At 31.2% G+C, this 21,331-nt stretch overlaps 1 protein-coding gene across 1 annotated transcript; it reads right to left on the bottom strand.

Moving 5' to 3' along the window:
• Positions 1 to 4,123: 4,123 nt before the first annotated feature.
• On the bottom strand, positions 4,124 to 5,224 carry LOC121794187 (ethylene-responsive transcription factor ERF039-like). The gene has a single exon (XM_042192248.1). It carries the CDS (start codon positions 5,043 to 5,045, stop codon positions 4,308 to 4,310), a length of 738 nt encoding a protein of 245 aa, XP_042048182.1. The 5' UTR covers positions 5,046 to 5,224; the 3' UTR covers positions 4,124 to 4,307.
• Positions 5,225 to 21,331: the final 16,107 nt, after the last annotated feature.

Raw genomic sequence — 21,331 nt, 5'->3', positions numbered from 1 at the left:
TAATCCTATCTTCTCCAATCACCATCTTTACAGATTCCAGATAAGAAAAGATTATCAATTATAGCCCACTTACATATAATTTAGTGCCTTTTTTCTTTCAAGCCAGTCCTACAAAAAGTTTATTAGACTAATGGACCAATAGTGTGACTATTTATATTTAATTTTATAAAATGTGTGAATAAAGCTACTAACAGTGTTTCTGGGAAAGCAATTGATTGGGAATTCTACACCACTTTTAATGAGAAAAGAGTTGGTGTACTAGTTTTTATTTCCTTTTCTTTTTCTATCCATCTTTTATTTTCTCTTTTTAATGCTTGTTATTCAACATAGATCAACAAATATAACTATAATAACAATAGTGATCTTAGAAATAAATGCAAATTAGAGTTGATTTAAAAATGAATGTAAAGAAATTTTCATATTCTACCAAAGGAAAAGTTCTAACTAATTTTGAATGTCATAACTGATTTTATTAGATTTGGACTTGATGAGTTACAGTATTTGTACATACGTCATATGTAATTTATTGTTTTTATTTCTTACTCAATATATAGTCACATATGTTGTTACATTTTATAGGTTAAACTTCAAATAAAGCAATGAAAATATTATTCCATATTTTTTTATTTTAATGACTATTTAATTATAGAATATGTTAAAACTCTTAAAATCTTGTCCCGCATCGACTTGGTGACGATCCTGGCTCCTCTATATAAGTATGGATAACTCACCCCCTTATAAGGCTTTTCAAGGGGTGAGTGACCCATTTCTAATAGAATATTTCAAAAATTGCCCAACAATTAATAAAACAGTACTGTAAATAACAAAGACTTCTACAAATGAATGATAAAATATACTCCTTATCTAATATTTATCTACTTTCAATTATTTTACTAGTCATTAAGATGATCTATGTAATGTATTTTTATTAATTGTCATTATTTTCTAGAGAGAAAAAAATAAACCCACCTCCAACGATCCTTGCTGTAAAGTGTACTTTTTCATAATCATGAATTAATATTGGAATAAAAACAAAACCTTATTAAGACAAAAAATGTACTAAGACGATCGTGATCGTCTGATCGCACCTCGTGTAAGTGAGCTCATATACGATCAGTGTTTACTTAAGCATAAATTTTTACTTAACATTGTATTTATCGAGCTAAATGAATAGTTTCAACATTGTTAACAACTTAATTAATTAAGTAGTACTATCATGTATCAACATGGTTAATTAAAAATTAAAAACTGAAAAACTCATTTAGAAGATTAACGTGCTTCAAAGAGAGAAACAACAAATATAGTACATTAACATAATTTAGAAATATAAATTCACATGGTATTTGAAGGACAGCTAGAGTGTGACCAACCTATCACCTTCGACAATGGGGTCAATTTAAAATAATTTATATAATACTATTACTATACAGTTAATTACTGTATATAATTTGTTATTGGCTCTCGTTGAATTAGTCATTTCCGAATATTTTCATATTAGATTTTAATCAGCTCAAGTCTTAAGCGGTACGTAAAAATTTTCAAGTAAGAACAAATATCTAGGTGATGGAATATTCTATTAATTAAATACATCGTTAAGTAATTAAGATCTTGAATGCTGTTTGGCAACGTAATTAATGGCCACTAATCTCACACATGATGCTAGTCGTAGATGCCGCCGACCAATCATGTAGATTGTGTCTCCCATTTGTTAATTTTAATTGTTATAGGGAGTATTAATTAGAGTATTTGTAGTTTTCTATTCACGTGCGAATTGAATTAACATATTGATTCTAATTGGTAAAACTAAATTTTTTGTGTTTAAAATATTGCGATAATACTTGTTTCTACATTATGATAAGTACGTAATTGAAGAAGATTCCTCTTTGAATTTAATGGATGTACAATTTTTTGATCTGTTATCTTAATCAAGTCGTTGCTTAGTTAATCTATTGTTTAGTCTATCAAAGACTTGGAACTTGGTATGAAGGTTGCACAATTAGGTATTAACCTCCTGTTATACTCCTGTACAATTACCTACTTTGGAATATTTATATTTTTGGTCAACTTCTGCCTGAACATATGACTCTCTTAAATTAAAATTACTGCACAATTACCAAGAACCCTAAGAGAAAGTATTGTAGGTTTTCAACTAAAAATTAGGCTGAAAACATGAAGATTCACATGCAATTAGCTAGTGCTGCATAAATATAATTATATTTGTGTTGTTTTGTAGACAGTGTGAACCATTTGTATGGATAAATTAATTTTTTTTTGAGTTTAAAATACTTTAAACCAAAATCAGCCTCAATATGGAGAATTACTCTCTTGGGCAGTTTCATAAGGAATCTAAATCATTTGAAAAGTTAAGATTTTGTATGAAATTGTTTGCACTTTGTAATCTATATCATTGTAATTATTACCTCATCGAATCCAAGAACAGTGACTCCCCCCCCCCCCTATATAAGAAATTTATACTGCAATGGGTTATAATTATATAATACTCCCTATTATGGTAATAACATATATAAAAAAATTTGGATGCAAGATGTGTGGGCCCCAAAGAGATCAAGGAGGCTAAATGATTGGAGTACATACTAGAAAATAATAAATATAGAAATGAAGGAGGGAGATAGTGATGGTGAGATCACTTACCACTAGACCAAATAGTGAATAAAAAACAATAAAACTAAATGTGAATACATACCTACTACCTATTGCCTAAAATATCTTATCGATTTATCACAAGAGAGCCAAAAAGTGTATTTTCTTGTAGCCCATACTATGAATTATGATATAGTAGTACTAATATATAGGAATAGGATCGATGATGGTTTTTTGACCTAGAAGCATACTTTCTTGAATACGGAAAAGTAAACTAAATTAATTGAAATTACATGTGTTATGTTTGTTTGAATCAAGTAGTAACTTTTTATGGGAAAACTCAATGAAAGAAATAAGTGAAAATCTGAACTTATGACTTTAAGTTACAAACAAATTATCTACGTTCTTAGGTTTTTAAAAATTGCCAAGAACCCTGGATCATTAACAGCAGTAGTACTTATGTCAAAATATCATTAATTAGAATATTTCTAGAATAAATGCTTAAATATGTAATACACATAATCACATTAACAAAGTTGAAAAATGGGTAAAGATGAATATAACTTTATTCCAGAGGAATAAAGCGGTTTGCTAAGTATTTAAGTAAAAAGTTAATTTATAATTATAAAATATACACGTCACAAACAAATGATTAGTGTACTTAATTAATTAACGCACATAAAATTATTCAAGAATATTATACTCCATATGTTTATGCACAATCATTATGCAATTTGTTGATTTAGATCAGTACATTTGCATACATATATATGTAGTTTTTTCGTTTGCCAGATTGGGAAGGAGATCATAATAAACCACCAAAGTTAATAAAAAAAATTCAAACGGTCACATAGTAAATAATTTTAACTCGTGATTAAAAGCCACTTATCATGGTGATAATGACACTACGCGTAGTAATAATCCTCTACATCTTTTTTTTTCATAAAATAATATTATTTGCCCAAAATTAGAAAATGGTAGTTTGATACAGACCGAATAGAAGCATGGAAAGAACATCCATAAATAGTAAATTTTGGACTTAAGTTAGCTACATGTTTCTACACATCTTCCCTTTTTTTCATAACACATATGCATCATATTTTGGGTTGTATGATTATTAAATTTTATAATTCTCTCTTAATTGGAGCAAAGTTCATGCAGTTTAAATTAATTTACCCAATTATAGAATCAATGTGATATACTAGTGCACATGCAATACGTAATCATATTCATTATTCAAATAAACACTTTGAAGCTATGAACACAACGCATGGAATGTCATCTTTCAATATATAAAGATGTACATTTGGTGTATAAATAAATCAGTAAAAACCATGAAACTCGGTGTTGCAAATGGTGAATTATTCAATCAGTACTAGAGGGAGTGTAGTCAATTTTTTAACACCAAAATATTTAAATTTAGGTATGTATGACTTAAAATTGAAATTCTATATTAGTATATTACTATACCAACTCACCAAAATGCAGTGTATAGTGATATAGAATAATTCCACAACATTAATTGGCTGACAACCCTTCAAACTATTATTCGATTCCTCCAAACCATAACTAGATCATACACATTTATTTCACTTTCAAGAACAAGATCAAAATGTCTGTTAGCTATCCCAAAAAATTCAAAAAATGTAGATAGAAAATAAATTAACTATATAAAAATTAAAAATACAAATACTCGTAGAGCTTAGCTAGCTGCACTCCCACAAGATCGGATCTTCTCCGGCCATCGGCCACGACGAAACATAGTAGCAATATCCGCCTCCGCGACCCGAGGCGGTGCTCAGCGACAGATCCGGCAAGTCGAAAAACGTGTCGTCGTCATGAGCCGTCGAAGCCGACTCTTGCATGCTCTCCGCAGCCAAATCCGTCGAAGAGTAGGAGCTCACGAGCCGCGGCTCGGCTTCGGCGGGGAATGTAGCCGCCGCCGCCTTGGCCGCCGCCGCCTGGATGTCCTTCGGCGCGGTGGAGGCCGGCCGGGGAAGGAACTGCGCTAGATGAGGGAAATTGAGATACGCCGCCTGCCCCTTGATGGCCAGCGCCGCCACGTCGTGGGCCCGCGCCGCCATCTCCGCCGTCGGGTAAGTCCCCAGCCATATCCTCGACTTCTTCCTCGGCTCCCGGATTTCGCACACCCATTTCCCCCAATTCCGCTTCCGCACGCCCCGGTAAGCCCGGTGCTTCTCGCCGGCGGCGGCGGAGGCAGCGACGCCGCCCCTCCGCCGCTTGCTGACTTCGCTGCCGCTTTTTTCGCCTTGAGATGACTTTGTGGTTTCGTTGCTACTACTACCCTTGTCGCGCTCGCTAAGGCTCTCGTTCGAGCAGGACGAGGACGTGGACGCGGACGCGGCCGAGGTGGTGGTGGTGGTGGTGGTGGTGGTGAAAAGTTGGTGTTCAACTATATTCTCAAAGAAATTTTTGTGTTCCATGCCTTGTGGGCTAAGACTAAGTGAGAGTATATGTAATGTTGCTACATAAAGTAGGAGACTTTGGGAAAATATAAGATTCTATCACAAATTCGATTAATTTATACTCCTATAAAGGAGACACAATACACACACTATACCACCCATATTACACACGATATTTTAATAATGTGGATTTGGACTAATTAATAATGTGATTAGAAATATAGTGCCGAGCCCCTATGTGTCGATACATATGGTGTTGGTATTAATTTTGGAAATTAATTAAGAAAGGGGACCATGCAAATTTTGTGTATATTTATAAACCATGAATTTGGAATTGGGGGGTAGGGGCCGTCCCTTCAGGTAGGGTCATTTACAAGGATTTCCATTAATTTTGTAGAAATCATTTAAATCTATAACTTGAATGATGGAAGACTATTTTGCTACCCTTGGGCTTCAACATTTATTGTGACGTCCTTCTTCTGTCATTTCATTCAAATATTTAAATAATAATACGCCGGCTACAGTAATCAAGAAATCATATACTATAATAAAACTATGTAGTAGTAGTAGTAACATTTTATCAAGCAAACAGTATACTTATGATAATTTACTTTAATGCCCTTCAAAGTGGAGTATCTTATACTAGTACTTACAATTTCTATTCATTATAATTTATGCAAAATTAACTCATGAAACAAGTGGTTAATTTAAACTTTTATGATGATAGGTTTGACCAATAATATATTTGCAAAAATATAAAAATAAGCATACTTACAATCTCCAACTCTGTTTTAAATTGGAGAGACATATAGAACCAGAATCGGGCTAAGAATTTCAATTTTAGAGCCGAAACTGCCTCACACTAGTTGAACCAAAATCAATATATTGACTCTATCTGTCCTATTCTATTCTATTTGTGTAGCATATACTCCCTCGTTCATGAATAGGAGTCCTGTTTTTCTATTTTAGTCCGTCCGCGAATAAGAGACGCAGTAAATTTATTATAAATGGTAATATGATCTCACATTCCACTGACTCATTTAATTATTTAAAAATAATATATACAAGTGAGACTTAAATTTCAATAACTTTTTTCCACCAACTTTTCTTAGTATTTCTTAAAACCCGTGCCCAAAAAAATTGGATTCCTACTGGCGGACGTATGGAGTATATCACCGAATACACTGAATCTTTATGTTGAATATAATAGCGGCGCCATGAAATCAAATTTGACTAAATTAAGATATAAGTTGGTATTATTTATAGATATTAAATCAAAATCAAAATCAAAATCAAAGTAGTAAGCATATAATTGAGGGACAATATATTTTCCAATGTTTGCTTACAAATATACATCTGGATTTTGTTGCTAGTGATGAAGACAGTGCCGCTAACATCAAGACACATGACCAAACTTATTTCACAGTGTGACAATTTATATGGCTTCAGATTTTGATAATAATTTCTCAACCATGCTATTCTGTGAATTGTTATGTTTTCTATCAAATTAATGAAGCACAGATGGATCTGGAAAAATCGATTCCATAAATTTTAAAATTAATTATTTAAGTATGTCACTGAGTCACACATGGGTCACATGCTTGGGGGTCCACAATGCTGGACTAATTAGTAGGCCCCATTCAACATTTGATGAAAATTAGGCTTTACGATTGTGTATTTTCATTTTGTAAACATATTTTATCACTTTTTAGTTTGTACCCTAATTTGTTATACGACTAAGATTACGTGGATGTCACTAATTATTTAGTCGACAATATATGACTGGGCTGGACAACCTTTAAGTAGGGGTCCTGTGAATTCGTTTTTTTCGTTGGGTTCAATTAAAACTAAGTGTAATGGAGTAAGTTTTTTTATTATTCTAACGGTTGGACTCTATATACTCCATCCATTCCAACTAAGTTGAGTCAAAATTATCAGACACAGAAATTAAGAAATTGTGTTAAAAAGTAGAAGCGAAAAATAAAGTATGAATGATAAAGAGTAAAGTAGATGATGGAATGATAAAGAGTGACTAAGAGTATCCACAATACAGCTGCCGCGGTGGCCTATTGTAAGCCGGAGGGGAGCCGCGGCAGAGGGGGAACAACCGGGTATCGACGGAGGCGGGCGGCGGTGCCGCGGCGGTCTACTGCGAGCCGTGCAAGTACCTCGGTCGGTACTTTTGATTTTTTTTTTGTTTTTTCAAATTTTTATCTATAAAATATCTATTCCCAATTAATTTTTTTCATTCCATTCCATTCTATTTATTTTGTCCAATTAATTTTGATCTAGTCCAATTAAAATATACCAACAATTAAAAAAATGTGAGGCGTGGCTGGACAAGTTTTTGTGGCCGAGTCATGACTGGATGACTAGGCGGACAAGTTTTTTTGTGGTTGTGGCGTGGCTGTGCCACCTATTTTGGACACTCTAAGGTAGATGATGGAAAGATAAAGAGAGAGAGTAAAGTAGGTGATTGAAAGATAAAGAGAGAATAAAGTAGGTGATGGAATAAAAGTAAAAGCGATTAGATGCTTTGTTTTTTGTCAAAAAAGGAAATGACTCAACTTAGTTGGGACATCCCAAAAAGTAATATGACTCAACTTAGTTGAGACGGATGAAGTATAATTTACGAGCTTGGATCCCCTGATGTGGCAAAATACACAGCAGGGGATGCTATGCAAATCATATCCCTCCATTGATTTTTATTAAGTTAGATTATTTTCTTTTATTTATAAATGAGTGGCTTTGATCTACACAGCATCCCCTGCTGTGTCCAAGTCCACAATTTACTAGTATGATACTTCAATCTTAGACATCAATTTAGTAGAGGAATGATATATTACATACCTTATGTGAGCATCACGCTTGTTTAAGGCACATCTAGTTTGATTCTAATACAATAAAAATTATTATTGATACTTTTAATTTTACAGTTTTCATAAAAATCAAAGTTGAATTTGTTCGTTTTCTCTATATTTTCAAATAAACAAATAAAATGACAAATCAAGTTTTGATTTTTATGAAAATTGTAAAATTAAAACTGCCAATAATAATTTTTAATGTTTTAAAATTAAACCAAACGCATAAAACAAAATAAAAGATGTTAAACGTTCCTTAAACGTGTATGGTGCTCACGGATGTTGCTCATATAGGGTAGAATATATCATTCCTCCACTTTAGTATGCAGTTGAATCATCCATGTCTTTAAATTTCTTAATATTTGCCGACTGTGTAACGTAGAAAACATTTAAATTCTCTAAATTTCTTAATATTTGCCGACTGTGTAACGTAGAAAACATTTAAATTCTCTAAAACTTATGTTTGAAGGATTTAATTTAGATGTTGTTTTCTTTCATGAGCTTATGTTTTTTTTGGTATTTGTGATTATCATTTACCTCCCTTGCTTGTTTTTGTTCTTAATTTGCGTCTTTTGTGGTCTTGGTTGTTGTCATTAGTCAGTTTATCAGTCACCAATTTTTATTAAAATGTACTCTTACTATATGATATGACGATTTTATTATGTATTAAGAGTCCAATTGGACTTCTAATTTGGCCGGACAGTTTTGAAAAGACATCAATTTAGTTACATAATAAATTATTTATTATTTGACTCTGGACACACACACATATAGATATATTATGTATATAGTCCTAATTGAGGCAATATTAAAGTGGAATGAACATGCATATCCTTGATCATGCACTATTTCATGAGTTTGTAAATTTGTCATCTCTTGCCTACTTGCCTAACAATCTTCCTAAAACCCCATTCCATCTTATCATATCCCAAAAGATGCTAGTATAAGAAAACTAGAAAAAGAGGCTCACTTCACGTGGGCCCTAATTAATTTTTAATTATGACTGGCAATCCTAATTAGAAATAGTGATCTGAACCGAATGGATGTGCAATACATTTAATTATTTGAAAGTTATGCCTTACAAAAAAAACATAATCTTTGAAGAGAGAAAATCATAAGTTGGGATAAATTGAGGTAATACGTTAGAGAGAAAATCATAAGTTAGAAGAGAGAATTAAGAAAATACTACTATGAAAGTAGAAGCGTAAAATAGCAAACCATTTAGTTTAGTCAATGAATTGTTACTTATTAAGATCATTAAGAAGGTAAAATGGGGCTGAGAAACTCTTTGTAGTCTATTTTTGCAGCTTATTAATGTTTTGGAGATTATTTTGCTAAAGCTCATGTAATGTAATGACATTACATAGGGAACTTAAATCTGATGGATATATGAAAAGTATTGATCATAATATAGTACATGCATTATCTAAAAGAAGGAAAGACAAAGACCATCTATATATGTATTAATACTATTAATCGGTATGCATTATCTAAAAGAAGTAAAGACAACATGTATTAATACTATTAATTGGTATGGGACCTAACTGCTGGAATTATGGAGTTGATCCCCTCCGTCCCACAATAAGAGTCACAGTTTATCATTTTGGTCCGTCCCACAATAAGAGTCACACTCACAATAAGAGTGACTCCTATTATGAGACGGATGGAGTATTTTTCATTCACCTATAAACCATTTGATTATTGTGGTTGTGCATTTTCGGAGTATATAATAGTACAATGCAATATTTACTGTCAAACATACCATACACAAGACATACCAAATAAGGAGAAGCTATCGGAAAAAATGATATGTAATTGATAGGGAAATTATACACCTAATTTATAATGATTCCTATATTAGGAGGAAATTCGATCTATCAAGAAACAGAAACACATCGAATGCCATTAATACTTTCGTTATGATATCAGAGCGGGTCACCAACAGTAGACCAAAATTAATTGACCCAGCGGTATATCTGGACAGTAACAAAAATAATGACTGCCTATGAGTATATCTTGGCTTTAAATATGGGCCAATGGTCCAACTAATTAGCAAAAAATTTGGGACAATGGTCTAACAAAACAGAAAAAAGTTCAACCCCTCCAAAGTTCATCTTGATGGGTTTTCTTGATGGGTTTGAAGGAGGATGTTGGCAAGTAAAAACAAAAAATAACTAAAAACAATATTCTTCATCGGTATAATTAAATAGAAAAATTGAAACTACTATATAAGTGTGATGAGTCACTCCTTTCATCACCAATTGGTTTTAGAATTAAATCCATAAATATACAAGTACTCAACTAAATAATTTTTATCAATGTGGCAAAGAAACATTGGCTTTACATTTTTTAGTTAAATATATATATTTTTAAATGATAATTAAGGCTTTAGTAAGCCCTTTGCATGCAGTTCTGTCCACCCTCCCTTCGTCTCAAATTGATAAACCTTAAAAAAAAGAGTATTTTACTATAAAAACGTAAGGTATAATATAACTTTTGTTAACATGGTTCGTATCATCCTGTCTAATGGTAACTCGAATTTTCGTGTTACTAGTTGAAGGAGAAATGTTTACAACTGGGCTGCATTTTATTATCAGTAAAAAAAGGAAAAAAATTTACCATATGTATACACATTTATTAATAGTAGCCACATTGCAGCACCGCACCCTTTTTTCAATTGGAAACCAAACACGATTTGGTGTTTCTCGTTTTTATACACGCGAGTGACTAATTAAGTTTAATTCTAAACCCACCTCTCGGATTGTATTAAAATGACAATAAAATATGACTAGATACCACCAATGAGGACCCTTAGATTTATGAGCAGATTCAATATTAGTCTATCACGTGGCAGGCTTACTTGCTTATGTATCGCATATTGTTTGATTATCTCTAATTTCGTATCACAGATTGCGTGGAACCATATGCCGAGTTGTTTGTCTATGTATCACATATTGCTTGCCTAAATTGTCATTTTAATTATGGTGTCACCATAGTGCACTAATTTCGTATAGTAGATTGCTAGGAATCATATGCCGAGTTGTTTGCATATATATGTATCGCAAATTGCATGCTGCGTTTTTGTTAAGTTGTCACTTTAAGACTGATGTCACTCTAACGCAGCCCCACCTCCCCACTTAAAAATATAAATAATACTATAAATACTTTAAGACTGGTGTCACCCTAACGCATCCCACTTAAAAATATAAATAATACAGTAAATCATTAGAAGATAGAGTTTGTTGGAGAATAGACATCACCAATTTATGTATTACAACTGATTTAATACGCGTAGCTAATTTATCGATTGTGAAAGTTTTGGAAATTAATGTTTGTCGACATATATATGAGTATAACTCAAATAACGAGGCAAAAATTATGAACCACACATCAAATGCTTACGATTCTCCAACATTCATAATTAGTTTGATTATAACATGCCAGATAATATTTGAAAATATGTGGTGTCGAATTTATATTATTATTTTTATTATTAAGTATGGGAAGTGTTGTGTTATGCAAGAAGATATTTATTTTCTTAGTGGGATCGATATACAGGAAAAAAGATCCACTAAATGCATCAACGCTTCTTAAACATTAGTTACATTATTATTTATGGTCTTCAAAGTTCTGTGATTGAAAATAAAACATTAGTTATATTATTCACATGTTATTTTCATTTTATAATTGCATTTAAAAAATTCATTTTAAATTTGTGTATTTGCGTATTATAAATACATATTATATGCAATTAACTTAAATCCAATAGTACCGCAATATTTATCTACATATATATTTATAATAAAAATATGTATATTTTTTTTAAAAAATGCATGCGTTGAACATAATCTCAAACGGAACTATAAAACGATTTTTTTATTCTGAAGTTTATTTGCATAAAATATCCCTTTAAACATTTTATCTAACTTTTTGTTAAACTTTAAGTAAACTATTTAATTAATTTAGTTTTCATTTCCTCTTTATAATTAAACTGTAAGTAAAATAGTTTTCATATTTAGTTGGAAAGTTAACAAGTTTTAATTGGTGACGACTATGAATTTTTTCTTCTTCTGAATTCTGATAAGGAGTTGATTAAATTTCATTTGCATTTATAAATTTTAAATTTTAAATTCTAATTAAGTATCTATCAACATAAATCGGCTACAATATTGCTAGCCTAGGATATAAATAAGAAGATGATTTATGATTAAACCAAAGGACATTCAAGTAATTTGGTCAAAGATGTGTATGAACATTTATAAGTTGTTCTATTAATACAATGTCCCTTCTTTCTTTAGCATCATCAAATTAATTTAGGTCAGGATGGAATCATTAATTTGGATGTATTAAACGAAGTGATTAACCAGATACTTATATATAAGAAAAAAGTATGCATTTAGTATAAAGTGGAGTTGTTGAACTAATTTAAGTAGGTGAACAATTAGAGCCACATAACCGAACATTCTTCAATATAATTAAACAATTAAACTTCTTCTATAATATTGTTGAGAATGTAATGACGAATGGCTCTCTCATAAATTTATAATATGTTAGGATAAGAATCATTGTTTGCTTATCAAATATGCATGATTTTTCAATTATTCTTTTCAAAATTAAAAATGATACAATTATGCGAGGCGCCCGTTTGAAACGATTGCGATTTAATTTTGAAAAATAAAGTTTAATCATGTACTCGTTATCTACTAAAAATAGTTCAGATTAATAAGAACCATTGCTAATTGTTACGATAACGTCGCACAATTTTCATCCATTGAAGGAATCTCTTCTTCTTGTATCTCCTAAGTCCTAACTCAAAATTGTTCAATGAATTTCATTACTTTTGTAGATGAAATGATCGGTGCATTTTCTCTTAACTTAAAAATGATGAAATGAAATATTTCACTTGATTATGGATATTACCTTTTTTCTTGCAAAAAAGGACATGAAATGAAATTGCATGAAATGTGGTAGAACTAAAACTCGGCGCCTACCATGTATTGCAAGTTGCAAGAAATGGAATTGCAAAATAAGTATATAGACTAATAATGATTTAGGATTTAATGAACTAGGTTGATTTGAGCAAATTTTAAGAATGTGACATGAAAAATGCACTTACGTTTTTCTAGAGAAACATGAAAAACGATATTGATATATGCGTAGGTGTATATATTGATCAGAGAATTGACATGAACTAGTCGAGCATACAAATGAAGAAAATGATGTGATTGAAGTATATAGGTATTGAATGCAACCAACACCATTTTTTGGAGGGAGGTTGAGATTTTTAATACAAGAGTTATTGAGATGTTTTCTTAAAACTAAGTGGCACACGTGGCACATCGTGCGCTGATCTAGTCGCAGATGATGTGTCTCATTTTTAATGGTCAAATTATGACAGGCTTGAAAGAGATCCAGTAATTATTTTAAAATGGTCCCTTAAAGTTAAGGATATAGAAGGCTTCTCGTTCAATTAATATATAGATTGAGTTTCGAATCACATCCGGCTTAGAGGAGAGTGTGTGTTGGATCAATTTTATGTTTTTAAAAAGAACATAGTTTTTTAAATATATTTTATCGATTATGTTGTGAATTTTGTCCAAATTATCAAATTGGTTGACTGAAATTGCCATCTTCACTTGGGACTTTATATGTACCTAATGCAAGTAAAATATAGTATATATATTTTAATTTTGTCCCATTTATAAAATGACAAAAATGGCTAAAACTGTTGCTGAAATGACCGATTTTTTTTATTATATCATAACCATTCTTTCGTTATATTATTTTCATTTGATATATATAAATATCTAACTTTAATTGGAGTGAAAAAACATGTTGGTTTGTAAGGTTTTGTTCTTTTTTTGAGGAATTTCATTAGAATATTACTTTTTAATAAACATGAAGGAGTTGAGGACTGAACATGGTCGATCAGAAATAATATTACTCCAAGCAACCTTAAAAAAACACAAATTAAAACTAAAGAAAAAGAAATTAATGGATTTTAGTTGTTGGCCTGACAATACTGTTTATTTTCGTTTATTGATTTTAACTATAACCATTCTTGTGTTCGATAATAATGATACCACTATTTACGAATTTGTATCTCATAGATTTAATCTCATTATTAAAATTGTACAAAGTTATGCTTCTATAAAAAGCCAAGAATTGGGCCTTTTTCTGTCATCTCATGATTAAAATGCCGACTTAGGGAAAAAAACATTAAATTTGTTACCATTATATACCATGGGCCCAAACAAAAGCAGCTCAATTGCTATTTTTATAACATCTAGAATTGCATATTGGCAAACAAAAGCTTTTGCACTTATCTTTCCATTTATATGAATATATTCCTGCTAAAAATAAAAGACAAAGTTATTAATTGTACAGATTTTGAAGCATAATTGATAAATTAAGAGAGAGAAAATGTGATGAAAGTAGTGTTAGTGGATTGTGGATACATATTATTGATTTAAAAATTTTCATTTTTTAAATTATTTTAATTTTAATGGACGGTCCAAAATGTTAAAACTTATCTATTTTATGTGGAGGAAGGGAGTATTAATTTTTTATAACCAAATTCACAACAAATATTCCATAAATACACTGAGTTGACTACTCTTAGTGGGTGGCATGTGAAAACTTATCTCATAAAATAATTTCAACCATAACATGATAAAACATCATACGTTACATAACGGAAATTTCATGGTGGTATTTATTTATTTATTTATTCTTTATTTTTTATACTGAAAACGTTAATTCGCTATAATACCAAGAGTTGACAAATTTGGTGAATTTTGTCTTGAGATTGCATTCATAAAAATATGATGACATATTCACTGACATATTCAATGGTTCATTAAGAAATGAATTGGTGAGGTCAGATATACTCCCTCTATTTCATAACAATAAAGCTAGTATTTCTTTTCAACCCGAAGATTAAGAAATAATAAAATAGGAAATGAAAAGGGTAGAGAGATAAAGAGAGAATAAAGTAAGTGAGGAGAAATATGTTGACTTTTACTGAAAAGGAAAATGACTCCATTACTATAGAACGTACCAAAATGGTAAAATGACTCCACTACTATGGAACGGAGGGAGTAATAAAGAAGTAGGGATGTCAATTTAGCCCGCAACCTGTGGGCTGACCCGAATAGCCCGCCAAATTTATAGGGTTAGGGCTGAAAATTTCCAGCCCGATAAAATTACAGCCCGATTAGCCCGCACCCGATTAACCCGCAACCCGTTAGGGCCAGAGCCGAAAACCCGATGGGCTGGCCCGGAAACCCGATAAAATTTATATTGTTCTATTTGTTTGACTCTAATTCGACACTTCATTGATTATTTTATAATACAGATTACTGAAAAAATAACTTTCCATTTTATATATTAAATATATAAATTATATATTAAGTTTTTATTAATATAATAATAGATAAATGAATTAGAAACTTCAAATTCACTAAAAAAATATATTTAAATTTCTAAACATGCTTTAAAATTTCTTGATGTTTATGTTTTATGTTGCATAAATCTCAAATATTAGTATTTGATCATGTTAATATTTGAGTTTACGCATATATCTCAAATTTATCATAATTAAATATTTTACATTTTATAAATATAACTAATTTTCACCATTATTTATTGGATTGATCGCATGTTAATTTTATCGGTAGCAACCCGATTAACCCGATGGGCTAGCCCGAAACCCGAGCTTTTAGGGTTAGGGCTGAACTTTTATAACCCGAAAAAATAACAACCCGATTAGCCCGCACCCGATTGACCCGCAACCCGAATAGGGTTGGCCCGAAACCCGGTGGGCTGGCCCGATTGACATCCCTATAAAGAAGGTTATAAACGGCATCAAGAAGACATGAGCAGTAAATTCAGTGAATTTTGCCTTAGAAACTAGTACATTCATACAAATACATGATGACATATTCAGTGATTCATTCGAAAAATAGACTCATAACTGTAGCACAGTAGAACTGGTTTTTCAAAGATAGAATCTACTCCCTCCGTCCCCATTAATTGTATACTTTTGTCATTTTTGTCCGTCCCTCATTAATTGTCCAATTTCATTTTTTTTACCATAAATAGTAATAGGTCTCACATCCTACTAACTCATTCTACTCATATTTTATTATAAAACTATAATATATAAAAGTGTGACTCATATTCTACTAACTTTTTCAACCTATTATCCATTACAGTATATTTCTTAAAACCTGTGCCAAAACCAAAATGGACAATTATTGGGAATGGAGGGAGTAATAAAGTTTTCTAATGGACCGTTGATGAAATCGGACGACCATGCACTCTCCATAAGAATCTGAATAATTTAAATCTATTACTCCATATATCAATATGGAAAAGAGTGTTTGATACTAATTTTCTATCAACTGAACTAAGACAATATAATAGCATTAATTACTGGTGACTATGGCAAAAAGAAATTATTAGTGCTGACTAATAAACAACACGCTCCAAGAGCATCATCTTCTCATCTCTAGTAATGTTTATTTTAATATATAAATATTTATTACTTTAATATTGATAATTCTCCATTTACTGATTCAAAATGGTAAACTGCTCAGATGCACATAAAGCCCATTACTAAAACAGACATTTCTTTTCTTCAAATAATTATTTCGTCAAGTTGCATGGTTGGGGGGCTATGTAAAGTTTAGAAATTAATTTAGCTATGAAAAATTCCTAAGTTGAGGGTTATGGGATATAAATTAATAATTTTTTTATTATTTATCTTTAAGTACTAATGTAAAATGCTCATTTCAAAGTCCATGAGTGGAGCTACTTTAGATTTTCTTAAAGCTCAATGGGCTTATAGTCCAAGCATACACATTGGGCTTTTGTATTAAACTATATTTAAGTTCTTCCGAAAGTTTTGATATTTTTTCACTTTTAAAAATGAATTTTGACATAATAATGAATATAATTAATTATATTTCGAAACACAATTTTCACTTTAAGCGAAGCTTGAGGTCAAGCGTAATATTTTCCCGTGCAAAATAAATTTTGACATTTTAAACATTTTTACAATTAAATTTAAATGTGCCACATAAGATTTTTTATGTAGCACGACTATATAATCTAAGATATACTTCCGAGTCTCATTTCTTTTAAGTACGAGTTTTAAGAAATATTTAAAAAAATTGATGGAAAAAGTTAGTGGAATGTAAGTCTGACTTGTATATGGAGTATTAGTTTTAAATGATAGTATGCGAGTGGAATGAGTTGGCGGAATGTGAGGCTTCTTTACCATTTAAGTACTAATGAACCGGGATTCCTATTCGTGGACATACCAAAATGGAAAAATGAGACTCCTATTCACGAACGGAGGGAGTACTAACTAGGACATTAAAGACCAAAGCTGACAACATGAAACACAATTTTCACTCTTAAGCTCAAGCTAACATTTCCGTGTGCAAAATAAATTTTGACCTTTTAAAGATTTTCACAATTAGATTTGGTGTGCCACGTAAGATTTTTTTTATGTCGTGTGACAAAATAACCTAAGATGTATAGCTGAAAACATTAAAGACGAAAGCCGACAACAACAACACAACACAATTCCAACGAAACACAACTTGAGCTCGAGCTAACATTTCCCTATGCAAAATAAATTTTGACCTTTTAAACATTTTCTCAATTAATTCTGATGTGCCACGTAAGTTTATTATGTCGCTCGACTCTTTAACCTAAGATGTAACAATGAAAACATTAAAGACCGAAGCCGACAGCAGTAGTACAACAAAACCCTAACGAAACACTATTTTCACTCTAAGCTCAAGCTAACATTTTCGTGTGTAAAATAAATTGACCTTTTAAACATTTCCACGGTTAGATTTTTATGTGACACTTAAAATTTTTCATGTCACGAGACAATATAACCTAAGATGTAACAATAAAAATATTAAATACCAAAGTTGACAACAACATCGCAACACCATCCCAATAAAGCCATAAACCACAATAAAACAAAGTTATGAGGACAACCGCCGCATCAACACCACCAACAAAACAATATTTTTCATGTCGCGAGACTATATAACCTAAGATGTCACGATGAAAGCATTAAAAGCGAAAACCAACAACAACACAACACAACACAATCCAACGAAGTCATAAACGAAAATAAAACAAACCTACCACTACCAGAACAACCGCCGCATGAACACCACCAACAAAATAACATTATTCATGTATCGAGACTATATAAACTAAGATGTCACAATGAAAGCATTAAAAACCGAACTCAACAACAACAGTACAACACAACCCCAACGAAGCCATAAACGACAATAAAACAAAGCCACCAGGACAACCACCGCATCAACATTACCAACAAAATAACATTTTTCATGCCGCGACACTATATAACTTTAGATGTCACAGTGAAAGCATTACAAACCAAACTCGAAAACAACAGTACAAAACAATCGCAACAAAGTCATAAATGACAATAAAACAAAGCTATCAGGACAACAGCCGCATCAACACCTCCAACAAAATAACATTTTTCATGTCGCGAGACTATATAACCTAAGATGTCACGATGAAATCATTGAAAACCAAACTCGACAACAACAGTACAACACAACCCCAACGAAGCCACAAACAATAATAAAACAAAGTTACCTGGACAACTGCGGCATTGACACCACTAACAAAACCCAAGCATAAGCAATAATCCACAACAAGAGGGAAAAACACACACAAAACCAATGAAAACTGGGCAGTCAACTCCAGAAGATAGCACAATCTCATGTGATCATATTTAAGATCGAGAAAATATCATCTTAATAAATAAAGTGTATTCATTATATAAAAAATTTTCCTGACTCCATTTTTTGCTCCATGAATTTTAATTATGTAATCTTCAGTTATAACTGCATAAAAATGCATTCACATTACACGAACGTTCCCTCAAAAATAAATAAAATAAAAAACTATAATCTCAACGTTACAATTTTTACTATATTTCTGTCTTCTTTTTATTTGTAGTTAAAGAAAAAACCCTTTCACCACTCACTATACTTGCAGCCAACAACGATTTGAAATGTAAAATTAGAAAAATAGGAGCAATTAAGAATACGATTCAATAAATCCAACAAAGCAACATTTCATATATTTTGTTTAATCAAACACCAAAAATGCAAAAATTTCAAACATAGGAACCATCGAATTTAATACAAAATCTCCCTATCATAATTACCCCAACAATATTTAATTCACAAAAAAAGGTTCCAACCATCTATAAATTAGCCCCCCATTCCTTCCATACTTACTTTGTCAACAAAATTAGAAAATTTCTCTCACTCTTCTACCATTCACCAAAACAAGCCATGAAAGATCTCAACCCCAACGCCAGACCATTTCTGCCATGTCATCTAAGAACTGATAATAGATCTTTGTTTATGACTTTCTCTAGTGGCCCACTTGTCACCAACGAAGAAATAGGCAACTTTTTCACAAGGTAGATTTAAATTAAATATTTTTTTTTATGATTTTTGTGTATGTATCTAATAATTTATTTGTTATTTGGATTTGTGACAGTTTGTACGGGCAATGTGTACAATATGTGTACATCAACGCGTATCATATTCATACAAAGCACTTTCAAAGGTTTGGAAAAATAATATTCACAAGTGAAGTACTACCAAAAATGGTAATGGGAAATCGAGGTTGTGTGAAAGCGATGGTGAATAGTAAGAGTTTTTGGTTGAAGAAATATATTCCCCGCTGCCAACGACATCCTAATTGGCGTATATGAAAGTAGTACTTTGTATTTGAGCTTCTCTATTAAGAAATCTTAGTTATGCATTTGCTTTGAAAAATAAAATTAGATGTGTGCTGTTTTGGTTGCTTTGGAATTGAAGATTCAATGAAGTATTTTTATTGAGCTTTTCAATTGAATTTCTTGTTTATATGAATGGATCCGAAAATTAACACCATTGTCTTGCTAAGTTTTTTTTTAAAAAAAAAAGAAAAAAAAGAAATGAGAGATGTTGATAAGATTCATCTAAAACTTGGACCTAATGTGAATCTATAGCTTGATATAAAAAATTACTACCATTACAAATGTACTAGTAGTATGATTTGTTAACTTTCAAAGTTAAACTGATGTGACTGTGAGGAACAAACATTAAATAAAATTTTATGCTTTCAAATAACCGACGATGCTTTTATAAATGTGGAAAAAACTCGTGAAATTTTAGGGCAATCTAAAGTGACATGTCTTCACTCTTCAAGAAGCTTTGGATTGTATTCAATGATATGCCGATGAATAATTTGAAATGTTTTTGACAAACATAGTTGAAAAACTAGTGAATTTTTGGGCAACTTGAACTGATGTTTCTTCGAGAAACATATATAGATCAAATCCAATGATATGTCGATAAATGATCTGAAATGTTTTGATAAATGCCATTGAAAAACTAGTGAATTTTTGGGAAACTTAAAGTGACGTGTCTTCGAGAAACATGGATAATATCCGATGATATGCCGACAAATAATCTGAAATATTGTTGTTGAGTGCCAATAAAAAACTATAGTGAAGTGTTCGGATAGCTTAAACTGATGTAACTTCGAGAAACATATATAGGTTAAAGTTAATGATATGCCGACAAATAATCTGAAATGTTTTTGATAAATGTCATTGAAAAACTAGTGAATTTTAGGGCAACTTAAAGTGACGTGTCTTTCAGAAACGTGGATCATATTCAACGATATGCCGACAAATAATCTAAAATATATTGTTAAATGCAACTGAAAAACCGGTGAAATTAACTTAAACTAACATATCTTCGAGAGACAAGGATCGAATTCAATGATATACCGTTATACAATCTAGAATTTGTTAAATGCTATTGAAACAAGTGAAATTTTTGGGGTAAGTTAAACTGACGTGTCTTTGAGAAACATAATGCAAATTCAATTATATGCCGACTAATAATAATATTGTTATTTAATGCTGAAAAATAATGAAAATATAAATAAGTGTATATCATATTTCTAATATTTATACGTAGATTAGAAATTCACCATAAAGTGAAATTTGGGACTATTATTTAAGAATAATTCATAAAGTATTTTTTCAACTTGAATTTCATTAATGTAAATAAAATATTTTTTGAAATAGTTAGTGATATGTGGCTGTCATTTTTATATACTCCCTTCAATCGCGATAAAATATTTCATCTTGCCTTCTCATATATATATTTCACAAATTACTAAATCACATACTTTCACATTTTCATTATAAAACGAATATGATACATAAATATAAAAATTAATATTCTGTTAATCTTTTTTTGCTTTATATTTCTTCAAACATGTATTGAATCAAAATAGAACTATAAATTATGAACGAATGTAATATTAGATTTTTAATTAATGAGTATGCGTAGACGAAAGTTA

The sequence above is a fragment of the Salvia splendens genome, chromosome 1 (genome assembly GCF_004379255.2).
Source record: "Salvia splendens isolate huo1 chromosome 1, SspV2, whole genome shotgun sequence".
Lineage (NCBI taxonomy): Eukaryota > Viridiplantae > Streptophyta > Magnoliopsida > Lamiales > Lamiaceae > Salvia > Salvia splendens.
This window is presented reverse-complemented; position numbering and strand designations above follow the sequence as displayed.